Source organism: Myodes glareolus, chromosome 2 (assembly GCF_982192425.1).
Source record: "Myodes glareolus chromosome 2, mMyoGla1.1, whole genome shotgun sequence".
Taxonomy (NCBI): domain Eukaryota; kingdom Metazoa; phylum Chordata; class Mammalia; order Rodentia; family Cricetidae; genus Myodes; species Myodes glareolus.
This window is the reverse complement of record NC_142027.1, coordinates 104320990-104337589: the sequence shown is the minus strand read 5'-3', so window position 1 is coordinate 104337589 and position 16600 is coordinate 104320990. Positions and strand designations below refer to the sequence as shown.

At 51.1% G+C, this 16600-nt stretch overlaps 1 protein-coding gene across 4 annotated transcripts in view; it reads left to right on the top strand.

Annotated features, from left to right (window-relative positions):
* The window catches only part of Amz1 (archaelysin family metallopeptidase 1), a 31138-nt gene that overhangs the window by 8152 nt on the left and 6386 nt on the right, over positions 1–16600 (top strand). For 2 of the 4 annotated variants that reach the window (XM_085683483.2, XM_087903329.1), the window contains 5 exons: positions 2820–2927; positions 7621–8138; positions 10311–10478; positions 14206–14334; positions 14648–14817. In XM_085683483.2, coding sequence (XP_085539609.1) covers positions 7835–8138; positions 10311–10478; positions 14206–14334; positions 14648–14817 — 771 coding nt within the window. In that variant the 5' untranslated portion in view covers positions 2820–2927; positions 7621–7834. The remainder of the gene's footprint in view (positions 1–2819; positions 2928–7620; positions 8139–10310; positions 10479–14205; positions 14335–14647; positions 14818–16600) is intronic. The other 2 variants (XM_085683485.2, XM_085683490.2) reach the window with 1 other exon arrangement.

The following is a 16600-nucleotide window of genomic DNA, read 5'->3' as shown; positions in this document are numbered from 1 at the left end:
CCGGGCTCACTGGGTGAGAGTCCACTGCAGGGCTGACACCGTTTGTCACATGTCAGCAGCTCCCGAGGGCCCAGGAGAAGGGGATGTAGTGTGAGAGCCGCTGCTTCCAGGTGGCCTCTCGGTCCCGTGATCCCTGTGAGAGCATTTCCCCAGCTTTTGGCTTCACACCTGGGCTGGATGGGATGGAACAGACCTTGTGGGCTCCCAGCACTGTGGTCAGTGTCTGTTCTCCTTTGTCCCCGCTTAAGTGGACAGAATCACCACAATGGCTCTCCACCTTGGACCCCATGGCATGGGTATCTGACGTGTGTGTGTGTGTGTGTGTGTGTGTGTGTGTGATAGAGAGAGAGAGAGAGAGAGAGAGAGAGAGAGAGAGAGAGAGAGAGAGAGAATAAATGTGTGAGGTCAGAGGATCCCTTTATGAAGTCAGTTCTCTCTTTCTACCTTTCCATGGGTTCTGGGGATTGAACTCAGGTGGTCAAGTTTTCGTGGCAAACACCTTTACCTGCTGAGCCCCGTCCCTGATCCCTCCAGTGTATTTTCCCACTTCTGCTCTTCCTTAGTTCCAGTCAATACACATCTGTTAAATAGCAGCCTCCCAGCTGGGCAGTGGTGGCGCACGCCTTTAATCCTAGCACTCGGGAGGCAGAGGCAGGCGGATCTTTGAGTTGGAAACTAGCCTGGTCTACAGTACAAGTTCCAGGACAGCTCAGCCAGGGCTGCATAGATGGACCCTGCCTCAAAACAAAAACCAGAATAAAAAATGAAACAAGAGGGCTGAGAGATGGCTCAGAGGTTAAGAGCACTGACTGCTCTTCCAGAGGTCCTGAGTTCAATTCCCAGCAACCACATGGTGGCTCATAATCATCTGTAATGAGATCTGGTACCCTCCTCTGGCGTGCGGGTATACATGGAGGCAGAATGTTGTATACATAATCAATAAATAAATCTTAAAAAAAATGAAACAAGAAGTGTAGCAGCCTCCCTCCCCCATCACATTATAAACAGAGTCCCCAGCTCCATGGTAAAATAGTCTGACAGAAAGCAGCCTGGGTGTGGGGGGAGGTTCCTTAGGTGAGAGTTCTCCGATGTGACCACCGCAGTCAGGAGCAGAGAGAAATGAATACACACCTGCTTGCTTGCTTGTGCTTCGTTCCACTTCTCCATTATTACACAGCTCAGGACCCCTGCCTACGGAATGGCCACCCACACCGGGCTGGGTCTTGCATCAATCCATTTATAAGATCATCAGGCCAACTCAACGTAGACAATATTCACTGAGACTCACTTCCTAGGCGATCCTAGGCTGTGCCACATTGACAAAGCTCACTATCACAGACTGCAAGCCTGACTCTGGGGTGGGGAGTTGGAGTCTTGGTCCTGCCTATAGATAGCCATGCCGAGGCTAGTGTGAGAATGCCAGGCATAAAGCCTCAGATTTCAGTCATCTGCTAGTGGGTCCTGGGAGGCTCCCTGCTAGTATGTGCTGAAGATCCCATGGGGTGGTCTTTGACCACCCATAACCAGTAGCTCTGGGGCTCCTAGAGGACATCCCCAAGGACAGCCTAGATGGCCTGTCTCAGAGAAGAACCCAGGATCAATGTGGCCCCAAAGTGGTTGTAGCTGCTGCCCCTTGCCCTCTGGTCCCCAGGATTGAGGGCGCTTGGTTCACACAGAGGTTTCTGTATCTGACTCCCTTTCCTGGCAGCACAGAAAGTATTTGTTAAGTGACTAAACAGTCTCGCGTGGCCACCAGTGAACGGTCTATACCAGCTTAACATATTTATTTGTCGGGTTATGTGTCTTTGCCCTTGGCTAGTATGTATCGAATGCCTGCTCTCTGCCAGGCCCTGTTTTGGGGTCCAGATCATGGATTTCAGATACAGCAAGAGGGACAGGACAAAACCCCGATTTAACATCCACCTGGGGGTAACAGGTGCCATCGGAAGTTGAGGCAGCCTCCTGAGGTCCCTATTAGAGCAATGTATTTTTTTGGGGGGGGGGATGTTCTAGAAGAGGAATAAAAAGAGCATTAGGTTGATTAGGTTGGGAAACCCTTAGCTGGGTTTCCAGTCTGTAGCACCATCATTTTTCCTGCTTGCTACTCAGTTTTTCCATCAGGAAGATGGGAACAGGCTCGTAGGTGACCGTGATAAGAATGTTCTGGAAGCACTCAGAATACTGTCTGGGACTAGAGATGTGGCTCAGTTGGTAGAGTACTTGTCAAGCATGTCACCTAGTCCTGGGTTCAATCCCCAGCCCTGCACGAATGGGTGTGATGGTGTACCCTGCAACCCTAGGGAGGACTCAGGAGGTAGAGGCAGGAGGGTCAGAGTTGGGGGTCATCTTTGATTACATAGTTATAGGAGTTACAAGCATGCACTGCTACATGTGATTTATGCTGTGCCGTGCTTCAAACCCAGAACCTTGTAGACAGGCATTCTTATTTGAGGCTTTTTCTTTTTCTTTTTTTCCTTTCTTGTGTGTTTATTTGGTTTTGGCTTGAGACAGCTTCTCACTATATATAGCCCAGATTGGCTTGGAGCCTTCAATTCCCCTGCCTCAGTGTCAGTTTTAGGACTCCCCCCCCCCACCCCCCACGCGCACACACCGTTTGTCTTTTACTCTGGTGTCAGGCTGGCCTGGGCTGTGCCGCCTTCTCCTCAGGCTCTGAGAAGAGCTCCGAAGCACACAGTGGCTGGGAGTGTCAGTGGCCCACGTGCTCCGGAGCAGACAAGACCTCAGAAGTCTGAGCGCCACTGGGGAGGGTGTGGCACCGTTTCTTACCGCCCTCCTCTCACACCTTCCTCCGGATCCAGCTTCAGTCCCTGCCTCGCGTGCTGACGTCACACCAGGACCGGTTTGATCCCCGTGGCCCCGCACAACAAGCTGCTTTGGGGCAGCTCCGGAGAGCTCCCGGTTGCGAGGTAGGGCACGCGCGGAGAGCAGCCCCAGGCGCGGGGACCTGGTGGGGGCCCTGATGTCCGGGGTGGGTGCTGGTGGTGCTGCAGGGTCGGGGTTTCAACCAGCGCAAGTCAGGGGGGCGTCCAGGTGGTGGTGGCGTGTTCCTGTACCGGGGACCGTGGGATGCACAGGGTGAACTTGGATAGAGGTTTCGGTGAGCTCCAAGGGACTGGGATTTAATACATGTCACGCGCGCTGATGGTCAGGTTCCAGAGAGGAGCAGGGTCTCCAAGGAGCAGGGTGCCAACTCCCCGCCAGCAACTCCCCAGGCCAAACAGCCATGACATGTTCAGATGGGGGGCGATCAGGCTATGGGAAAGCTCTCAAAGGAAGGCATTTCGCATCAAGGACAGGCTGACTGTTGTGGGATGTCCCCAGAGAGGTGAAGTCTCTTGCTACTCGGGGTGTCTGCTTGGGAGAGTCCTCCCCAGCCATCTAAGCCCTGTTTCCCCTCTCCAAAGGGGAAATGCACGTGCCGTGCATTTCCTTTTCCCTGGGGCGGCTTGAAGACTTGGCCCTTAGTAAAGGAAGGGCTGCAGCTGCTGGGCGTTTTTTGTAGTCTGGGAAAAACAAGGAACAGACTGTGCTTCTTGTCCGAAGGGCAGGCATCTGCTGGATGTGGTGAGGCAAGCCTGTAATTCTAGCTAATGGGAGGCTGAGGCAGGAGGATTGTTGCGAATTCGAGGCTAGCCCGAGCTACATGATAAATCTCCGTCTCAAAATAAAACTGTAAGTAAGAGAGGTGAATAAGTGTGCTGGAGTTGGGTGACCTGATCTTGGTCACCTCAAGCTGCCTCTCTGGGGACATGCATGCTGTCCCAGACGTTGAGCAATACAGGACAGAGGGGGAGGCACCTCATAAGTGAATCTAGGTATAGCAGCAGGGGAGAGAAGCCATTTCTTCAAAGAGGGTGGTACCTGTCCCCTCATCACCAGATAGCCTTTCTCAAGGACAGTGGTTCTCAACCTTCCTCATGCTGTGGTGACCCCAGCCATAACATTACTTTGCTGCTACATTGTAATTTTACTACTGTTATGGATAGTAATGCAAATATCTGATATGTGATGGGGGGGAGGGGTTTGCAACCCACAGGTTGAGAACTACCAGTCTAGAACCTCATTACCGTGCAGGGGGTCCATGACTTGGATACCAGAGGCCCTCCTGCCTCTCCCTGGGACCCATGACCAATCATGAGTTTCCCTATCTGAAAGGCAGTACCTCTAGCTCTTTGAGATCTCAAGGCTTGTGGGACATGGACAGTCACTCTCATGATAATTAGCAGGGGATAGCGACAGACCATGACAGACACAGAGGACAGCTCCGGGCCATCTTGGACGTGCTATTCTGAGGAGGATTTGGCATGGCTGACAGGATGGGTGAGAGGGGTGGGGTGGCCCCTCAGCTTTTTCTGTGGCTGTTTCGGCTGCTAGGACCACTTCCTCCTGTCTCTTCAGTCTCTACGTGAAGAGTGTGTGGTCTTGTGAAGACTTGACATACAAGACGGAAAACCTGAGATAGTGGCCAAGAGTGGGGATATGGGCACCTTCTAAGAACCCCAGAAGTTAAATATGGCCACAAGGGCTGTTTGAGAGGAAATGCTGTCTGTGTAGACATCCGGGCTACCAGACCCCAGAGAAAGACATGAGAAGGTACAGTGAGACTTGCTTACTCTGGAGCCCAACTCAGACCCGGTCAAACTAGCCTCCGGTCCCCGCTGGAAGGTGGTTCCTCAACACCACCACCCTCTTTTCCCATCACGCTCTGATGCCATTTGTGTTCCTACTTGTTGGCCTTGTTTTTCTTTTTGTTTTTGTGAGATAGGGTTTTGCTATATAGCCCAGGCTGGCCTCGTACTCATGGTGATCCTCCTGCCTCAGCCACCCAAGTATTGGGTTTGCAGGCATGACATTTAGCATCCAACCAGTGTTGTCTAGAGTTGGCGTGTGTTCAGGAGGCACTCCACATGGAGCAGACGCCAGGGTGATGTTCTGGTTTGCCTTCCTCCCGTCAAGGCGTACTGAGCATGCATGTGGGTACATGAGCAACCCTCCTGAGGAGGGTGCAGGGGCCAGTCCTTAAACAGCTGAGACCAGGATGAACTAGCAGAGGCAGAGGATCTTAATCCAGGTGTGCCTGGGCCACATAGTGAAATCCTGTCTCACTGATGACAAACACTTCTCATTTCCCGTGGCTTTGCCTGAGTGGGAGTGTTTGGCAGCAGCGAAGACCCTGACTGGTATGTGTGGCATAAGTGGGGAGTTGCATGCTCACAGGAAAGACCCTATGGGTAGGAAAGGGTTCATGAATAAAGTTTAGAGGGAACTAAATCATAGTCAATATTCAAGCAAGCTGTGCAACCCCAGACAATTGGCTTTGCCTCTCTGAGCCTCAGTTTATTTGGCAATAAGATAGGTGAATATTGATAACCACACTTTAAGCTTTTCACACAGGTCAAATGAAATGTTCTATTAAAAATGGTCTTGGGCAGAGAAGATAGCTCATTGGGCATTAGACCTCCAGAAGAATACATCTGTAACCGGAGTACTGTTGTGGGGAGTGGGGACAGGAGGATCCTCAGAGCTCACTGGACAGCTAGTCTAGCCTTAGGTTAAGGGGGAGACCCTGCCCCAAAAAATAACATGGAACATGATTGAGGAGGACACCTGATACTGACTTCTGGCTTCCATGTGTATACACACACACACACACACACATACACACACATACACACACATAACTCACACAAAGTGATCCGAAGGGATTTTCTTTTTCTTTTTTTCTTATTTTTTTTCTTTTTTTCTGAGACAGAAGTTTCTCTGTGTAGCCCTGGCTGTCCTGAAACTCACTCTGTAGACCAAGCTGGCCTGGAACTCAGAGATCCACCTGCCTCTGCCTCCTGAGTGCTGGAATTAAAGGTGTGCATTACCATCTAGTTCCTGAGAGATTTTCAAAATGTGAGATGAGGTAGACAAGATGTTGATCAGAGTGGTTCAGGTTGTCTGTTATACCATGGCCTTCCTTCTTTTCTCCTCTTGAGGAAGCTGTGAGGTAGGCTCTCAAGGGCTACTCCAGATTAAATAACATATAGACCATTTCAAATTATAGAAAGGGTAACTCTGAGATTAGGAGTGTGGCTCAGTGGTAGAGCCCCTGCCTAGAATCCCCCAGTGAGGGGCTGGGGTGTGGCTCAGTGGTAGAGTACCTGCCTAGAATCCCCCAGTGAGGGGCTGGGGTGTGGCTCAGTGGTAGAGTACCTGCCTAGAATCCCCCAGTGAGGGGGTTATGGATATGGATCAGGGATAGGGTTTATCTAGCCTGCATTAGGCCACATGTTCCATCTCTAGCAGAGAGAGAGAGAGAGAGAGAGAGAGAGAGAGAGAGAGAGAGAGAGAGAGAAAGGAGGGAGGGAGGAAATATGAAGTAGCTACAACCTTGAGGGGTAATTTGAGGCACAGCTCCTGTCTGAGGCTTGGGGTGTTGTGCATGTGAGCAGGTCTGGGGCAGAGCAGGGAGTCTAAGTAGGTGGTGTGATTGGCATCCGGACACAAAAATAGGTTGATGAGATGTGTGAGGAGTCAGGTGCTTAGCAGCTGCAGGCCTCCAGGGCTGCGTCCTTCCTCCCCTCTGGGAGCTGACCGTGCTGGGGCAGGGAAGGCGAGCAGCACCTGCCCTATGTTCCCACCTGAGCAGACCCCTCTGAGATGCGAAATAAATCCCAAAGCAACCTGTTGCTGGAGCCAAATAGGACCTGATGAAAGCTCTCATGTGCCAGTCTTCACCCCCAGGGCGGGCTTTGGTTGACAGTGACTCCCACTGCTTGCCGCCCCTCTGCCTGTCCGCCCAGCTGCTTGCCTCCAGTTACAATTCGCCGTGTCAGGCTTGCATGTTGACCCTTGACTGTTAGGTCTGTGTCTTAGAGCCTTGTTAATATCTAGAAACCAGGGCCTGGGAGGAGTCGGGCTGCCTTTCTCCCCAGAGGACAGCCCCTAGGTGCACAAAGAGCTCTTGAAAGGAAGCCTATGGTTTGGGGGGGAGGGTCTGGGCACCTCCCTGAGGGAGCAGGGTGCCGTTTTTTGTGATTGTAAGAGGTGGGAGGGACAGACAGCCTCTGGCTTTTCTGAAGGAGCCCTCCTAGCCTTGAAGGATAGAGGCGTCCTTTATATGCATGACCCCTCACTTCTGATGGATTAAAGTAGAGTTGGGGTCCCCTGGAAATAGACCTCTGTCAGGAAATAGGCACCTCCGTGCTCAGTTCTGGCATGAAGAGATGACTCAGTGGGTAGAGCACTTGCCACATAGGCATGGGCATCTGAGTTTGCACTCCCCAACACCCATGTGAAAAACTAAGCTGGCATCTCTGTGGGCTGCAGCCCGCCAGCCTGGTTGAATTTCTAAGCTCCAGGTTCAGTCAGTGAGAGACTCTTTTGCCAAAAGTAAGGTGGAGCGTGGTAGGCTTGACATCAACCTCTGGCCTCCACGGTCGTGCACGCACCAGCACGCATGCGTGCATCCCTTCTGACAGGGCTAGGGAAATGCTACCTCCTAGTGGTAAGTGGCATCGGTCTGACGCCAGTTCACAGAAAACCGCCGCTGGTCTGAGAGACAGGTATGTGTGATCTAAACAAAGGCCGTGGTGCCTTGTGTGTCCTCTGCAGGGTATCAGCAGGCTTTTGCTCACCTTGCTGAGACGTTCCAGCACAAGGCAGAACAGAGCCACACTGTCTGTCAGTCCAGTCTATCTCCTGGGAGCTCTGAGCAGCTACTCTGTCAGCCTGAGGGAAGGTTCCAGAAGAGACCGTGGCTGTCCCCTGGGAGATTCATGGGCCAGAAAAGGAGCTCCAAGGAGTGGCCAGGGGCCACACACACGCCATGCTGCCGTGCAGACCACCCCAGGAGTTCAGCTTTGGGCCCCGGGCCCTGAAGGATGCCCTGATTTCCTGCGATCTGGCCCTGCAGCAGCTCTACACCTCAGCCTTCTCCCCATCGGAGAGGCTTTTCCTGTCTGAGGCCTACAACCCTCACCGGACCCTCTTCAGCACACTGCTCATCCACTCGGCCTTTGACTGGCTCCTGAGTCGCCCAGAGGCCCCTGAGGATTTCGAGACCTTCCATGCTTCTCTGCAGCTCCGGAAGCAGAGCCTGGCCCGGAAACACATTTACCTGCAGCCCATAGGTATGAGAGCTGTCTGGAGCCATCAGGACTCCTGGGAGGGGGTATGTGGCTCAGCAATAGAGCCCCTACCCAGGATCCCCCAGTGAGGGGCTGGGGTGCGGTTCAGTGGTAGAGCACCTGCCTAGAATGCCCCAGTCAAGGGCTGGGGTGTGGCTCAACAGCAGAGCCTAGTATCCCCCAGTAAGAAACAGCTACAGGTAGAAGTGACCTGAAGGCAATGGTTTGGAGTCTTCTGGGTACTCAGGTGGGGCAAAGTGGTGTAGGCAGAAGTTTCTGTCCTTCTTGGTCCCATAGCCATTCAGTCCCAAAGAAACACATGGAGGCTTATATTAATTATAAACTGTTTGGCCTATTGTTCTGACTTATTACTAACTACCTCTTACAAATTAAATTAACCCACAATTTTTATCTGTGTTTAGCCATGTGACTTGTACCTTTTCTCAGTGAAGCATTCTCATCTGGCTTCCTCTATGTCTGGCTTATGACTGTGTCTCTGCCCTTTCTCTCCCCAGAATTCTCCTAGTCTGGTTGCCCTACCTATACTTCCTGCCTGACTACTGGCCAATCACCGTTTTAGTAAACTAATATGAGTAACAAATCTTTAGTGTACATTAAGAGCATTATCCCACAGCATTTCCCCCCCCCTTTTTTCTTTTTTAAAACGAGTGTTATCCTACAGCAAAGTGGCTTGCAATTTTAGGATTATCCATTCTGTATGGATCATCTAGGTGGTGTACTCACAGTCCTGGCCATGACCTGGTCATAACCTAACCTGCCCTAGGTCCTTTGCTGGGTGCTTGGTGGTCTCTGTGGGTGCTGAGGGCAAGAATTACTCATTTCACACGTTGGAAGCAGAGGTTGGAGATGTTGCTTGGTGGTAGATGTTGGAGATGCTTGCTTGGTGGTAGAGCTGGATTCTGGATGAGGTGGGACTTGAAGGCAAATCCAGCTGGCCTCATGATCTCTTAGAGGACACTGGATTGGGCATGGAGGGAACTTGGGGATCTTCAGATAATCTTCCAGGTCTCCTTACCAGGCAGACACTAGAGAAAGTGAAGCAGCTAGGGCTGAGAAAGTAGCAGGATACTTGTGGCTATTATCTTTGGAAGGGAGGAGAGAGGGCACAGATTTTCTGAACATTGACATGCCCTGCTTTGTCCTGCCCCTTAGAATGGTACCTCAGTGACCAGCCTGGGTTCTCTGACAGTTCCTCCCGGCTGATAGGACCAGGGTGCCACTTGCACTGTGGTTCCTGCTGCCCAGCATCCCACAGTCTGCAGACTGCTCGCACTTGCTTTAGAGTTAGCCCCTCTGTCCACATCCTCTGTTGGGTCTGGGTAGGAGGGCTAGGGTGGGCCTAGGACCTGTCTTTCACCTTCCCTTCCTCCCTTCTTTCTTTCCATCCTTTTAAAAAAGGTGTGTGTATTTGTATCTGTGTGTGGATTTGTGCACATGCGTACATGTTTTCTCAGAGGCCAGAGATATCTGATCCCCTTGAAGCTGAAGTCATGAGCAGTTGTGAGCAACCCATCGTGGGTGCTGGGGATTGAACTTGGGTCCTCTACAAAACAGTATGTGCTCTCGATTATTGGGCCAACTCTCCATCCCTCTTAGTCTGGGTTGGCCCTGAACTCATTATGACCTTCAACTCTTGCCCCTCCTGCTCCCACCTCCTGAGTGCTGGGATTGCAGGTGTGTACCACCATGCCCCATGTGTGCAGTGATGGGGATGACATCCAGAGCCTTGTGCATGCTTAGTAAGCATTCTACCTTCTGAGCCACATCCCTGGCCTCTGAAGCTTGCATTTCTAACAGTGTTGGGACCCTGCAGCCTCTCATTCCTTGTTTCCATCTGAGGTCTGTGCCCTGTACAAGTAGCATACAGTGAGCTTATTCCCCCCTTCCAGTGGCTGTCCCCAGCTCCAGATGCCCTGGACACCTCTGTCAGCTGGTGCCCCTTTGCCCTAGCCAGGCTGCCTTTTTCTTGGCCTGGGACCTGATAGCTTCTAGCTATGCCAGCTGCCCTCTTTGGTCAGCTTAGATACCTTCGCCCACCCTGTGTTATCACATGGGGCTGTGATCCCTGCCCTGTCAGGAAACTGGCCTTTTTCACTTGAGTGAGGCTCACTGGACCAGAGGTCATAGCAGGCTGATGTGCTTCTGTTCACCTAGATCTGAGTGAGGGGCTGGCGGGATGCCCCCTGCTGGACCACCTTCAAAGCTGTGCGGAGGCTTTCTTCCTGGGCCTTCGAGTCAAGTGCCTGCCCTCAGTGGCCGCTGCCTCCATCCACTGCTCCTCAAGACCCAGTCAGGACGCTGATGGGTTCCAGCTTCACACAGGTGAGCTAGAAGGGTGTGGGGGGCTGCCTGGGGTACCACTATGCAGCAATAGAGTCTTCTGGAAGGAAGGGTTGGAAGGAAAGAGCCCTGGAGTGGGAAGGAATGTTTCTGATGGTTTGTGTATGTGCGTGTGTGTACAGTGTGTATGTGTGTGTGTGTGTGTGTGTGTGTGTGTATGTGTGTGTGTGTGTGCATGTGTGTGTAAGCCAGAGGACAATCTTAGATATCATTCCTCAGGAGTTGTCCACTTTGTTTGCTTAATTGTTTTAAATTTCTTTTTACCTTTGTGTGTGTTGGTCTTTTACCTGCATGTATGTTTGTGTGAGGCTGCCAGTTCCCTTGGACCAGAAGTTACAGACAGTTGTGAGCTGCCATGTTGGTATTGGGAATTGAACTCAGGACTTCTAGAAGAGCAACCAGTGCTCCTAACCACTGAACCATCTCTCTGTCCCTACTTTGTTTTCTGACTGGCTAGTCAGCAGCAGGTATCCACTTGCTTCTGCCTCCCCAGTGCTGGGATTACAGTCACAAATGACCACGCCTGACTTACTTATATAGTTAAGACTTTAAAAGATTTATTTGCTTTCTTTTATGTGCATGAGTGTTTGCCAGTACATGTATATGCACACCACATGCATGTGTGGTACCTGCCGAGGTCAGAAGCAGGCATTAGATCCCCCTGGACCTGTTCTTACAGATGGTTATGAGTCACTGGTGGGTGCTGGGAACTGAACTGGGGTCCTCTGCAAAAAGCAGCCAGTGCTTTTAAAAATAATAATTTTTATATATGTGCATATGTCTATGCTTGTGTGAGTTTATGTGGATCACATGCATGCAGGTGCCAGAGGCCAGAGGGCATCATATCCCCTGCAAGTGGAGTTACAGGACTTTGTGAGACTTCACGAGGTGCTGGGACTGAATCAATCCTCCGCCCTTCCCCACCTTTGTGGATTTTAAAGACAGTTCAGTAGCCTAGGCTGGCTTTCACCTTGTGATCTTCCTGCCTTAACTTCTTGAATGCTGAGATTAAAGGTGCACACCGCAGTGCCCAGAGACTTACTAGCTTTGATTGATAGTTGGACACTTATTTTGAAAAGCATTCCTGGGAGCATCTATGTCCCGGGATAGTTTTCCTTCACCCTGACTGCCCATGTATGACAAAGGCACAATTCTTTTATGGCCTGTTCTGTGACCCTTGGGTGCAGTCTGCATCCTGTGCTGGGTGTGGAACCCAATGGTAGCAGACAAAGAACGGTGTCTCTTTCCTGCCTAAGGAGCAGCCCAGATACACTGCACTCTGGGCTGGGCTTCTCTTGGCCCTGCTTTCTTAGCAGGTGTTGGGCTCAGGAAAAGTTCATTGAGGTCAGCTGAGGGGGTAGTGCAGGGCTATGGCAGGAGGATTTAAAGTTTTAGGTTTGCCTAGGCTACAGAGCAAGTTTAGAGCAGCTTAGGCTACATACTAAGAACCTGTTTTAAACAAGTAAAAAGAAGACTGGGGTGTAGCCCAGTGATAGAGCAATTGCCTAGAATCCCCCAGTGAGGGGCTGGGGTGTGGTCAGTGGTAGAACACCTGCCTAGAGTCCCCAGTGAGGGGCTGGGGTGTGGTCAGTGGTAGAACACCTGCCTAGAATCCCCCAGTGAGGGGTTGGGGTGTGACTCAGTGGTAGAGGACCTGCCTAAAATCCCCCAGTGAGGGGCTGGGGTGTGGCTCAGTGGTAGAGCACCTGCCTAGAGTCCCCTAATGAGGGGCTGGAGTGTGACTCAGTGGTAGAGCCCCTGCCTAGAATCCCCCAGTGAGGGACTGGGGTGTGGCTCAGAGGTAGAGCACCTGCCTAAAATCCCCCAGTGAGGGGCTGGGGTGTGGCTCAGTGGTAGAGCCCCTGCCTAGAATCCCCCAGTGAGGGGCTGGGGTGTGGCTCAGTGGTAGAGTACTTATGTAACATATGCAGGGCCCAAAAGACACTGAAAAAAATGTCTGTAAGATAGTTTTAGTTACATCAAATATTCTGTCAAAATCAGTTTACTTCTTTTTAATAGCTTTGAGACCTTATTTCATTTAGCTTTGAGACATAGTCTCACTCTGTACCCCTGGCTGGCCTTGAGCTCACAGAGGTCTGCTTGCCTCCTGCCTTCAGAGTGCTGGCATTAAAGACCTGTGCCACCACGCCTGGCCATTTTGAGACTTTAAAAGTCTCATCGTGGCTAGACCATCTCTGCGGGACAGTAGTGTACCCCCACACTGTTGTTACCAGCAACCACATCACCCTGTACTTTGGACAGTGAATGCCTCCCTCTGACAGCCCCTCCTCCATTTCCCACTCTGCCTCTGTCTTCCCCACTGTTACGATCCTGTGCTGGTCACAAAGCCCTGTGGTTCTACCTTATCTACTGCTTTGTGACTCAATCCTCTCCCACACTTGGACTTCTTTGTTTTCCATTATTCCCCCCCCCCCCCGCCCCATCCTCTGCAGCCTTCCTGTCCCGGCATGATCCTCATGGTGGGATGCAGCTGGGACATTCTCCCACAAAGGTCCATGCCGTTGGAGGTCCCCAGAAGCTCCTGACATCCCCTTCCTTCCCCCACTGGCCTGCGTTCTGCACCAGCATGCTCTTTCCTCCCTGTTTTGTGTAAAGGCCGTGGAGGGGCACCCCTCTATGCCTCTTTAGCAATGGCTCCCGGTCCCCAGTGCAACCATCTCCTTGCCTTGTGTTGGTCTCCATATTGATCTTCATGGAGGTGCTCCCAGCCCTATCGACTTCTCTGCCCATCCACAGCAGACTTACTGGGGCAGCTCTTCTCTGTCCAGTGTCAGTTCCCCTCCTCCTTTGCAGTCACCCTTGGCTTTTCTGGGCCTCACTGGCCACCTGGGTCTCCTTCCTGCCGCCCTCGGTGGCTCAGACACCTTGCTCTGACCTGGACTCTCTGGCCAATGCAGAGCCATTGTCCTCCTAGCACTGTAATTACAACTGCAGGTCACTCTTGCTGTTTGAGGTAACTTGTTCCCAGGGCCTAGGGACCTGGATGTGGGCATTTTGCGGGTAACTGTTCAGCTGCCTGTTCCCTGCTGGGTTCTTGTTTCCTCTCTCTCTCTCTCTCTCTCTCTCTCTCTCTCTCTCTCTCTCTCTCTCTGTGTGTGTGTGTGTGTGTGTGTGTGTGTGTGTGTGTGTGTGTGTTTAGAACAGAGGTCAGTCTTGGTTAGGTCTTCACTTACTGAAAACCTGGTTTTTTTGACAGGTCCCTCACTGCCATGGGACTCACTGATTTGGCCAGGCTGGCTGGCCAGTGAACCCCAGGGACTCACCTGTCTCTGTCTCCCCAGTGCTGGGATTGCAAGCCACTGGGACCAGTTTTCTTCCATGGATTCTGGGGATCAGACTCAGGCTCTCATGTTTGTATGACAAGCACTTTACTGAGAAAGAGGAAATCACATTACTGGGCCATGTTCCCAGCTCGACTGACTGTCCTTTCAGCCTCTCCACAGGGACTGTGTCCAGATCAGCTCTCATGACCCAGGAGACAGGGGCCCCGGAAATGACTGGCACTGGGGATCCCTGGCCTGTCTCTCAGGTTGGGCCCATGGTTCTCAGGCTGTCATATTGCTGTTCTGGGTTCTGGGTCTCCCCAGGATGTAGCTTGTCAGTATCCAGCTTTGAGAGGGTTGGTCCCAGACCAGGAGACAGATGGGAGGTTCTTCTGCCCACCCTGACCCCAGCCTTCTTCCTGCAGATGGCATCCTGTCCTTCTTGAAGAACAACAAGCCAGGGGACGCACTGTGTGTGTTGGGTCTCACGCTGGCCGACTTGTATCCCCATGATGCCTGGACCTTCACCTTTGGCAGGTTCCTTCCGGGGCATGGTGAGCGGAGGCCTTAGCAACTGTTACTCAGGAGGCAGAGTGATGTGGCCCCAAGGCGCTCCAGTGCCAAGCATGGTGTACCAGTGCCGGGCATGGTGTACATGCTTCCACCCCCTCAGGGTGATGTGTGTGTACCAACTCGAGGCTATGTTCTCACTGGACCTGGGCGAGGGGCTGGTCCCCAGAGTTGACTGCACAGGGCAGGACTGGAGGATGTTTCTCGTCGAGCTGTCCTGGGCTTCAGGGAATGCTGGGATGGTTCCACCCTGGGTCCCTTGAGTCATGGCTGTCCCTTCTTTCGGCCTCTCCCCAGAAGTGGGTGTGTGCAGCTTCGCTCGATTCTCTGGGGAGTTTCTGCAGGCCGGGCCCAGTGTTCCTGACCCAGCTCTGCTGGAGGCAGCTGCAGATGGCCCTGAGACACTGACACATGAGGGAGGCCGGACCATGTGCTTCAGTGCCCTGGGCATGGTTCAGTGCTGCAAGGTGAGCATGGGGGAGAAGGGGTACAGGGTGGGGGACAGGACGGATCAGAGCCACGAGCCCTGGCACAGTCAGTGCTAAAAGGAGGATGGCACCTGTCATTGTTCATTAAATGCAGCGGCTGCCCCTTAAGCAAATGCTGTCTTAATTGGCAGCTGCAGCTCCACAGTACCAGCAGGGTCTATAGCATGGCTACTAAAGAGAACTTTATCTAGATCTCTATTCCTCTACAGAACTCAGAATTCAAAGGTTGAGGTGAAATTCTGCTCACTCAGAGAGGCCAAACAGCAAGTAGCTAACCTCTTCTTGTTCATGTTTCCCCCCCCCCCCAAAAAAAAGGCATCCTTCTGTTCAGCCCCCACTTTAGAACCCCAGCTACATATGGGTCCTCCCTACCACTTCCTGTCAGCTAGTTGCTGACTCAGCCTCCTAACCCCAGGTTAATTTTACTTAAACAAATGTAACACGTCTTTGCATTGTTAACAAAGCAGCAAGAAAAAAAAAAGTAACACATTAAAATAATATTCCACAACATTTCCCCTTTTTTCTCTGAATAAAAATAAAGGTTTTGACTTTAACATAGTAAAATATATGTTTTTATATGCAATAAAAACAGTTATCAAGAATTTACAATATTTGGTCCATTTACATTTAGCAAATTCAGAGAAAACACTCCACCATCCATCCGATCTTAGTGACTCCAAAGTTTTTGTTTTTGTTTGTTCATTTGTATTTTTTTGAGACAGGATTTCTCTGTAGCTTTGGTGTCTGTCCTGGAACTAGTTCTTATAGACTAGGCTAGACTTCAACTCACAGAGATCTCCCTCTGCCTCCCAAGAGCTGGGATTAAAGGCGTATGCCACCACCACCTGGTTGACTCCAAAGTTTTATACCTAATTTACTTTCCTTAATAATTAAAGAAAACTGCAACTATAACTATCTAGTCTTCAACTCCATCCAAAGCCCCAGTGGAATATATGTATTACCCAAGTAAACAGGAAGTGCATTGCAAGCAGCTTCTAAGACTTTAGACATGACAGAGACATCTGACAGTCACCGAGAGTTCCTCTGCAACACTGAGGCACCTGTCTTCAGCCTACAGGCCTAGAGTATCTGATAGACTTTTCAGTGAAGCTGGAAATGTGAAGGACTGTCCTGCCTTGTTTTTGGCAAAGTTCAGCAGTCACTTTCCTGTGGGTTGTGCATGTCCAGTCTGCACAGCACACAGCCAAGCAGTCAAGCCAAAAATCAGTTTCTTGTCCAAATGGCTAGTCTTGCCACAGTGAAAGCAAACTCTTCTGGAGTTTCTTTGATGCCCATCATCCTTTTATAAAGTAATTTTTGGGGGGCTGGAGAAATGGCTCAGTGGTTAGGAGCACTGGCTGGTTTTTAAAAGGTCCGGAGTTCAATTCTCAGCAACCATATAGTGGCTCACAATCATCTGTAATGAGATCTGTTGCCTTCTTCTGGTCTGTAGGCAAACAGGCAGATAGAATGCTGTATACATAAATAAATAAATCTTTTTAAAAAATACAGTAAATTGGTGTTGCCAGGAGCAGATGTGTTTCATCATGAAAAGCCCTAAGTTAACAAAACATTTTAAATGTCATATTCTATATGTCTTTTTTTTTTTTTTTTGGTTTTTCGAGACAAGGTTTCTCTGTGGCTTTGGAGCCTATCCTGAACTAGCTCTTGTAGACCAGGCTGGCCTCGAACTCACAAAGATCCGCCTGCCTCTGCCTCCCGAGTACTGGGATTAAAGGCATGCACCACCACCGCCCGGCTT